The following is a 9,239-nucleotide window of genomic DNA, read 5'->3' as shown; positions in this document are numbered from 1 at the left end:
TCTCTCTCTCTCCTTTTCTCTCTCTCTCTCTCTCTCCTTTTCTCTCTCTCTCTCTCTCTCCTTTTCTCTCTCTCTCTCTCTCTCCTTTTCTCTCTCTCTCTCTCTCTCCTTTTCTCTCTCTCTCTCTCTCTCCTTTTCTCTCTCTCTCTCTCTCTCCTTTTCTCTCTCTCTCTCTCTCTCCTTTTCTCTCTCTCTCTCTCTCTCCTTTTCTCTCTCTCTCTCTCTCTCCTTTTCTCTCTCTCTCTCTCTCTCCTTTTCTCTCTCTCTCTCTCTCTCCTTTTCTCTCTCTCTCTCTCTCTCCTTTTCTCTCTCTCTCTCTCTCTCCTTTTCTCTCTCTCTCTCTCTCTCCTTTTCTCTCTCTCTCTCTCTCTCCTTTTCTCTCTCTCTCTCTCTCTCCTTTTCTCTCTCTCTCTCAATTAAATCAACCACAAGTCACCGAAATTAAACACATTTTCTCACTTACGTTTTTTAAAATTTAATTGAAAATTTTACATTTTTACAAGTTTACAAAATTAAAAAAAAACCCAAGTATAAACATTGATGTACAATTAAATCTTACATAAATAATATTCAAAATTTAACAAAAGAAAAATACCGAGAGGAAAAAAAACTCAACTAACTACTAATCGAACCTACAACTAACCAGAATGTATAATTAAGTCTCTTACACTATTCAAATAAGAGAAAAAAAATCGACGGATAACACAGAAATTGGGTAGTGAGATACATGCTTGGAATGTGTTAACATCAAATGTAACAAAACCTGTATTCGTGCGGGATTCGTCTCCCCAGAGGCCCCGGACCAGCCAGGTTCGCCATCTCAATTAAATAAAAGCCCTTGTTAGGATGGCCGAAATATCTGTATTTATATAATTCAAGAAGGGCTGCCATATTTTGTGGAATAATGCGGTCTTTTGGTGCACCATATTTGGAAAGGAAGTAGAGGGGAATACATTCCGTTATTAATCTGTGCCAATTTGAAAGGCCAGGGGGGGCCCTCAGCCACCCAGTTTATCAAAATATTTTTCCTTGCACAGAAAGAGAGAATAGAAAATAATCTCTTCCCATGCATATCCAGGGAGGGTAAGTTCAAAAAGCCCAAAAGGAGAGATACAGGGTCCACTTTAATTTCCGTTCCTAAAATTTCTGTCAGAGCACTTGCTACTTTAGTCCAATATCTACGGATCTTATGACAGGTCCATAGGCAATGTACAAGAGTGCCCACCTCAATTTTACATTTGGGACACATTGGAGATGCTCCAGCCTTAAATTTTTGCCAATCGATCCGGTGCTATATGGGCCCTATGAAGTATCTTTAGCTGAATGGCCTGAGTTCTGTTGAAGATGGTGATTCTTCTGGCGTTTTCCCAAATGTCATTCCACATTTCTATAGAGATTTCTAGTCCCAAATCCTGATCCCATGTTTTAAGCAGATTGTCCATATCTCCTGATACTACTTCATGTAATAAATGATAAATAGTACTGACGGAAGATACCCCCATTGGCCATAGCACTCTACGTTCTCTGTCTGATTTATAAAGACTATCTAATAACGTAGTCGTCTTCTGTATGTAATCTCGAATTTGAAAGTATCGAATGAGGTCTCCATTAGGTAATCCAAATTTCTGACGCAGCTGTTCAAAAGACATCAGGACCCCTTCTTTAAACAGAGCCCCTAAACATGAGATATCCCTGGATCTCCAGAGTTTGAAAGTGGCATCTGTAAACCCTCGTTGAAATCCCCATGCTCCCACTATTGGAACATAGGGGGATGTTTTATGTGAGTTGCCCTCATTTTGCCGCATTATATTCCAAGCTTTAATTGTGTTTAGCATTATAGGGTTTTTACAGTGGTCCGTAATGATTTTCCTCTTGTCTGAAAATAAAAAGTTAGTAAGTGGGCATTTTACTTCAGAAGCCTCGATGTCCAGCCAGATTGATTGCAGGTCAGACAAGACCCAATCATCTATGTAACTTAACTGATATTTCCTAAAATCTGGGAAATCCAGTCCTCCCCTTGCCTGTGGAAGCTGTAGCTTCTTCAGCTTAATGAGGGGCTGTCTATGATTCCAGATAAAGGAACCCAACCAGCCATATAATTTACGTAGTGCCAGCCTCGGAAGCATTCTCATAGGATACAGGAGATGGGGCAGGACATTCATTTTAATTAGTGTTATTCTACCTAGCCAGGAAATTGGAAGGTCTCCCCATCGCTGGAGGTCCTAACTTATCCTTTCCAGTAAATGCACAAAGTTAGCCTTGTATAACTGACCAAATACTGGGGTAATAAAAATGCTTAAATATAAGAAACCCTCCAGGGACCACCGAAAGGGAAAGTGGGATCCGTCCAATAAGTGGGATATACTAGCAAGGCCACCCATTGGCATAGCCTCCGATTTTGAGAAATTAATTTTGTAGCCTGAAAATACACTAAATGTATTAATAACTTGGATTAAGTGAGGTACAGACATCAAAGGATTACAGAGAAATAGAAGAACATCATCAGCATAAAGGGTAATTTTATGTTTACCTTTACCAATCCTCGGGGTTGTTATATTAGGGTCAGCCCGTATAGCTTTTGCTAGTGGTTCAATTATTACCGTAAATAGCAATGGCGAGAGGGGACATCCCTGACGGCAGCCCCTATCCACACTGAAGCTATCTGAGCCAAATCCATTGGTAATCACAATTGCCTTGGGATCACTATACAGTGTTAAGACCCATTTGGTAAACACCTTTCCAATGTGTAAAACAGAAATGACCATTCAACCCTGTCGAATGCCTTTTCCGCGTCTAATGAGACTACTACTCCTGGTATCTTTCCCTGATGGCAGGCTTGAATCACATTCAAAACCCTTCTAACGTTATTGGATAATCTATGACCCTTAATAAACCCCGTCTTATCCTCCTTTATAATATGTGGCAATACCCTTTCTAGCCTCAATGCTAATGTTTTAGAGAGGATTTTAAAATCTTCATTGAGCAAGGATATTGGTCTGTATGATGCGCAATCTTCTGGGTCCTTTTTCCTTTTTTTAAGGATAAGAGGGATATTCGCCTCTTTCAGCAAAGGCGGGAGACAGTCTTGACTGTATGAATAGTTATACATGTCCATAAATGGACCAGCCAATATTCCTGTAAATTCTTTATAGAATTCAGCTTGAAACCCATCTGGGCCAGGTGCCTTACCGCTCTGAAGTTGCTTGATTGCGTCAAGTATTTCTTGGATTGTTAGGTGAACATTCAAGACCGATACCTGTTCCGGAGTTAGGTTTGGAAAGGTCAGATTTTTAAAAAATGACAGCATCCTCCTGGTCCTGTCTTCACAATCCTGTGATTTATATAAATCAGAATAAAATTTTCTAAAGATTGCATTAATCCTTTTATGATCGTGAGTCAAAATACCCGTACTTTCCTTGATAGACGTGGTAGTTTGAGGGGCCTTCTTTTTTCTTTGCAAGAAATGCAAAGTATCTACTAGGTTTATTGCCAAATTCATATAACCTTTGTTTTGCAAATAATATTTCCCTCTTAGCCGTTTGGGTAAGCGTGGTGTTTAGAGCTGTCCTAAGGGCCGTAATCCTTTGCAATTTGATAATAGAAGGTCTGTCAGCGTATGCTGTTTCAGCTGCTTTTAAGCGAGCTTCGAGCAGACGCTGTTGTTCTCCCTTTAATTTTTTTCTGGTTCGCTGAGTATGAGATGATCAAACCTCGCACGTAAGCTTTGATGGTCTCCCACATCATTGGGTTGCTAGCCGTACCTGAATTAATTTCTAAAAAAGTTTTAAATTCTTGAGAGAAGTACTTTACAAATTTACTATCTTTCATCAGGAAGGGGTCCGTACGCCAATGCCGGGGGGATGTCTTATTGTTCCTCGCCTTGATTTCCATATATACAGCAGCGTGATCGGAAATTGCCTATTTTACAGGATGATAAGGAATTTTTAAAAATCGAGGGGGCAAAAAACATCGATTCTGGTATGACATTTATGTGGATTGGAGTAAAAAGAAAAATCTCTGCCCTGTGGATGAAGGCATCTCTATACATCTTCTAGTCCTAATTCTTTGTTCAAATCCACCAGTTGTCTAGATCTGGGAGATACTCCTGCAGTACTCTTGGGAATCCTATCTATTTCTGGATCCATAATACAATTAAAGTCTCCCCCTATAATTGTATGACGAGCACAGAGAGCCATCAATTTTGAGAAAGCTTCCGTTATAAATTTAAAAGGATGTGCCGGGGGGGCAATACAAATTTAAAATCCCATATTCCTCTCCATTTATAAGGGCTTTAATCAGAATATATTGTCTGGCTAGAGTTAACAGTGAGCACCCTACCTCCCACCCACACCAACACCTGGATATATTTGGTAATGTTAATACCATGTATAAACATATATAACTATAAAATTACAGCCTCAACAAGTAATAATTAAATATAATAATACAAAATAACAAGGGAAAACAACCCTGCTCCGAAAGACTGGGATAAAATAGGATAAGGTAACTGCCTCCCCCACCAACATTAATGAGACCCCCGCACCCCCCCAGGCCTATATATAGAATTTTTAAAAAAGAGAGAAAATCGTTAAGTAGAGAACAAATAAATAAATCCCTCTCCCCACCCCCCAAGATGATGATTAGTGGGTTTTAAAAAAAAGGGATTAATATTTTTAAAGAAAGGGGGGATGTAAACTGGAGTGGGGGGAAAGCAAACCAACATCTATTAACTCTTACAATTTATCTCAGAGTCCAAAAATTCCTTGGCCTATTCCGGCGATCCGAAGTTATACACGGACCCTTCATGGTTAAAGCGTAGTGTTGCTGGATAACGCAAGGAGTACTGAATATTTAAGTTCCTTAAACACTTCGCTTCATCAAACGCCTTCCTCTTTCGGACCAGAGCTGGGGAAAAGTCCTGGAATAACATGATCTTGGAATCTTTATAGATCATGGCTTGGGGATCTTTACCAAGATTTCTGGAGGCTTCTAAGAGTATCTGCCTCTCCTTGTAGCTCTGCAGCCGGAACAGAACCGGGCGGGGGCGCTGGTTCGAGCCGGGCCCGCGTATTGCAACCCGGTAGGCCCATTCCACCCTTACCTGGCCTGATCCAGCCTCCAGATTTAAAAGCTGTGGAAGCCACTGTTCAAGGAACACTATAAGCTGACCTTCCTCTTCCCGTTCGGGAAGGCCCAGCAAACGCTCGAGGTCGTCGATGTGATTCTCTAAGGTCCGGACTCGCTGTTCGAGAGTCCGGACCCAAATGCACGGCCGATTATGCTGTAGTTTTCGGAGGTTGCGGCCTTTAGCTCCGCCCCTCCGACGCGGTGCTCAATTTCCTTGATGTCTCGGTCGTGCTTTTGCAGCGCGGCCAAGAGTGAGTCCCATCAGCTTCGGGATTCTTCAATGAAAGCATCAATCTTCGCATCGAGTTTGGAGATTATTTCCACAAGGCTCGCCACCGTAGGTAAGTCCCCCAGGGTGGCTGCGGACGCCTCAGTGCAGCTGGAGAGGGTGGGGGAGGGGTTCCTGCTTGCTGAGAGCTGCGGACTCCCTTTCCTTTAGTCATTTTTATTGGAGATTAAATTGTTTAAATTCAATACTGACCAACTAATTACATTAAGTAAAAATTATTTTAAATGATTTGGTGAGTGTGGTGGGGGCAGGTGACCCACTTTGCCCAAGTCTTGGGAGGAGCACTGTAGACTCAGACTTGCTGGGTTGCTGCCATCTTGGATCCCCCTCTCTCACTTTCTTTTTATTTAAAGATCTAGGACACTAATCTGCAGGTGTTTAAGTCTACTGGAATTCTCGTACCCCCAAATCTATTCAAATCTGTTTAAACCAGTTCAAATCCCAACGACAAGCCCCCAAACTATTACGACACGGGGTAAAACTTCCTGCAAAATTTAAAACGAGCTCCACAGAAAAGATTTATCCCGTGTAGTAATCTAAGAAAATTTGAGAGGTAAAGAACTATTTAAAGTAAAAATTATCAACTTTATTTCCTAAAGTATAACAGAGAATAATTAGCTAACAACTATTTACAACTCCTTCCTCTAACCTTTTACCTTCCCCTTCTACAATACTAGTCTGGTAAAACTCCCAAGCAAGATTTACAAAACAAAACTCCTTATCTCAAAATCAGACCGCTTTCAGTTCTTTTCTTTATTCCTGTCTTCTTTTCTTGGGGATTCCGCTTCATAGGTTACTGATCGATAAAGGTACCTTTAAGAGAGCTATGTTTTAGGCAGTCTTTACATGCTTAGCATGACAGTACTCTTCTAAACTGTTCAATTTTCTCTAGTCGTATACCACCACAGCATCAGATTGTGTCATTGGCTTTTAAGATAGTCAATATACTAAATTCAAACTTAATTGGAATTTGTTATTTTTGGGGTATAATCTAAATAGATTGGCCGAATTCAAATTTGTTTTTGTCTCATAGCAACTCAGCTAGTGCTAGCTGTTCTGAATCAAATGTTACATTGTATCTTATTGCGAACACTTGGTGCTGTCACTACTAGCTTTTAACTCTCTTAAAGGTACTGTACACCCATGTTGTATTTATTTATTTTCAAGCCTCCTTGAAGAAGAACTGTACTATGAAAAATATTTTTTCTACCTATTTGTCACTTTGTTTTGCTGAACATTAAATCGTGTAAAGAACTTTGTCAGAAGTCACACGTCACCAGGTTGTAGACTGACTGGTTTATTACAAATCGTAAACTTTCAGAGCCTGCTCTTTTGTCAGATGAAGTTCCAAGTTCTGCTTTACCTGACAAAGGAGCAGTGCTTTGAAAACTTGATTTAAAAATAAACCTGTTTGACTGTAACCTAGTGTCTTGTGACTTCTTGCTCTGTCCACCCCAGTCCAACATCGGCATCCCCACATCATTTAATTAACTGAAGTTCTTGCGATCCTTTTTTGTGGTGGGTATTTGGTAAGGTCCTGATCATTCAGGGCAAGTACTTCCTTTAGAGTATTTAATGATAGCTCTTTCAACATTTTCCTTCCAGGCAATATTGTAAATTTTGGCATGTACTTTGCAAAACAAGGTGAATTGTGGTTGATGGATTTATAAAATGCTCAAAATTTGTAAAATGGGTTTCATGAATGTTTAATGTTAATTTCCTGTGTGTCTTGATACTTGTTTCCACATTCTACATAGGATGAAGCCAAGAAAGCAGAAAGAAGATGATGCACCTAGAACCATAGCATGTCCTCACAAAGTGAGTATATGAATTGGGTAGTATTATAAATTAATTAGACTCTTGGTGTTGATGGATTGTAAGAGATGTAATTGGATTCGTAATTTGTTGTTTGCAGGCATTGGTTGCTGTTTTACTGGTAGAGTTTTTGTAAACAAAAGTTACTATTGAAGCAGGTCATACAAAGTATTTGGCACCCAAGTTATGGTGTGTACTTCTTTTGCTTGGCATTTATGATATTGTTTACTTGCATCTTGGGTTCTGTTCTTCATTTATGCCAGATGTCTGATTGGGAAACCTCTGAGATTTAGCTAGAAAGCCATTAATTAAATGTCTAATTTATTAAAAATGCTAAGCTAAATACACACAATACTGTACCATAAGATGATACAATACAGGTACATGCTACTTGGGCCATTAGTTCCACATATAGGTTTTCTCAGCAGGACAGCAATCGGAATAAGTACCGGATGGTATGAAGTTGAGTTTTCAACAAGTTCAGCTAATTTCATTTTGACAGGCTTTGATTTAGATATGTGATTTCATTTCTTTTTGGAGCCTTTCTGATCTGCTATTCATAGCTATTGCACTTCATTCTAAAATATTGGAATGTTGACTATCAACTTGTTCAGGAATATTTTACAAACTTCATTTTGTTCAACCAAAATTATAAATGGTCTCTCCCTTTAGGTATTGTCCCTGTCTTCTCTACAGTGTTTGTCTTCCTCCTCAAAAGCCAACCCTTGACCTCTCTGTCCTTGCAAACTAACTACCCATCTCCAACCTCCCATCCCTCTTCAAAATTCTTGACCAATTTATCATCTCGTAAATCTGTTCTCTTTGCTGGGAAGTCCATGACTCGGGTTTCAACCTCTGCCACGGACCTGAAATGGCACTTCATAAAGTCCAAAATTTCCATCCTGTGTAGTTGAGACAAAGGTAAATCCTCTTTCCTTATTCTTCTTGACTTATAGTCTGACACAGTTGACCACACCATTCTCCTTTGTCACAACTCCACTAATTATTCTCCTGTGACTCCATTGTTATCTGTAATCATAGCTAATGAATCTCTTTAAAATGGATTTTCTTCATACTTCTGCACTAAAATCTATTGGCCATGCACGCATCCTTGACCTTTTTTCCCTTTCATCTGCATGCTGTCCTAGGATATCCTCAAGTACAGGTTTTCAAATGGAGACTGATCCCAGCAGCTTTACCTCACACCCACCTCTTGACTGTTCCAGTGAAATGCTTATCTGAAATGCAATGCTGGATGAGCAGAAATTTCTTTCCAGTGAAATAATGAGAAGGCTAAACTTTTGTTTTCATTCATACTTCAAATTCTATTTGTTAGAAAATTTCTCCACCTTTGTGTCCCAAGTAATGTTCAGATCTTAAGTCAGTTTCTTCATAATTGATTTTAGACAATAGACAATAGGTGCAGGAGTAGGCCTTCGAGCCTGCACCGCCATTCAATATAATCATGGCTGATCATTCCTAATCAGTATCCTGTTCCTGCCTTATATCCATAACCCTTGATTCCACTATCTTTGAGAGCTCTATCCAACTCCTTCTTAAATGAATCCAGAGAGTGGGCCTCCACTGCCCCTGTGGCAGAGCATTCCACACAGCCACCACTCTCTGGATGAAGAAGTTTCTCCTGAGCTCTGTCCTAAATGGTCTACCCCGTATTTTTAAGCTGTGTCTTCTGGTTTGGCACTCACCCATCAGTGGAAATATGTTTCCTACTGCCAGAGTGTCCAATCCTTTCATAATCTTATACGTCTCAATCAGATCCCCTCTCAATCTTCGAAACTCAAGGGTATACAAGCCCAGTCGCTTCAGTCTTTCAGTGTAAGGTAATCCTGCCATTCCAGGAATTGACCTCGTGAACCTACGCAGCACTCCCTCAATAGCCAGAATGTCTTTCCTCAAATTTGGAGACCAAAACTGCACACAGTACTCCAGGTGTGGACTCACCAGGGCCCTGTACAGCTGCAGAAGAACCTCTTCACTTCTATACTCA

The 9,239-nt window shown here is 40.2% G+C and overlaps 1 protein-coding gene across 1 annotated transcript in view; it reads left to right on the top strand.

Moving 5' to 3' along the window:
- The window catches only part of yy1a (YY1 transcription factor a), a 51,238-nt gene that overhangs the window by 29,493 nt on the left and 12,506 nt on the right, over window positions 1–9,239 (top strand). Inside the window, exon 3 of the mRNA XM_043697421.1 lies at window positions 7,174–7,234. Coding sequence (XP_043553356.1) covers window positions 7,174–7,234 — 61 coding nt within the window. The remainder of the gene's footprint in view (window positions 1–7,173; window positions 7,235–9,239) is intronic.

This window comes from Chiloscyllium plagiosum, chromosome 10 (assembly GCF_004010195.1).
Source record: "Chiloscyllium plagiosum isolate BGI_BamShark_2017 chromosome 10, ASM401019v2, whole genome shotgun sequence".
NCBI classification, from domain to species: Eukaryota; Metazoa; Chordata; class Chondrichthyes; order Orectolobiformes; family Hemiscylliidae; genus Chiloscyllium; species Chiloscyllium plagiosum.
This window is presented reverse-complemented; position numbering and strand designations above follow the sequence as displayed.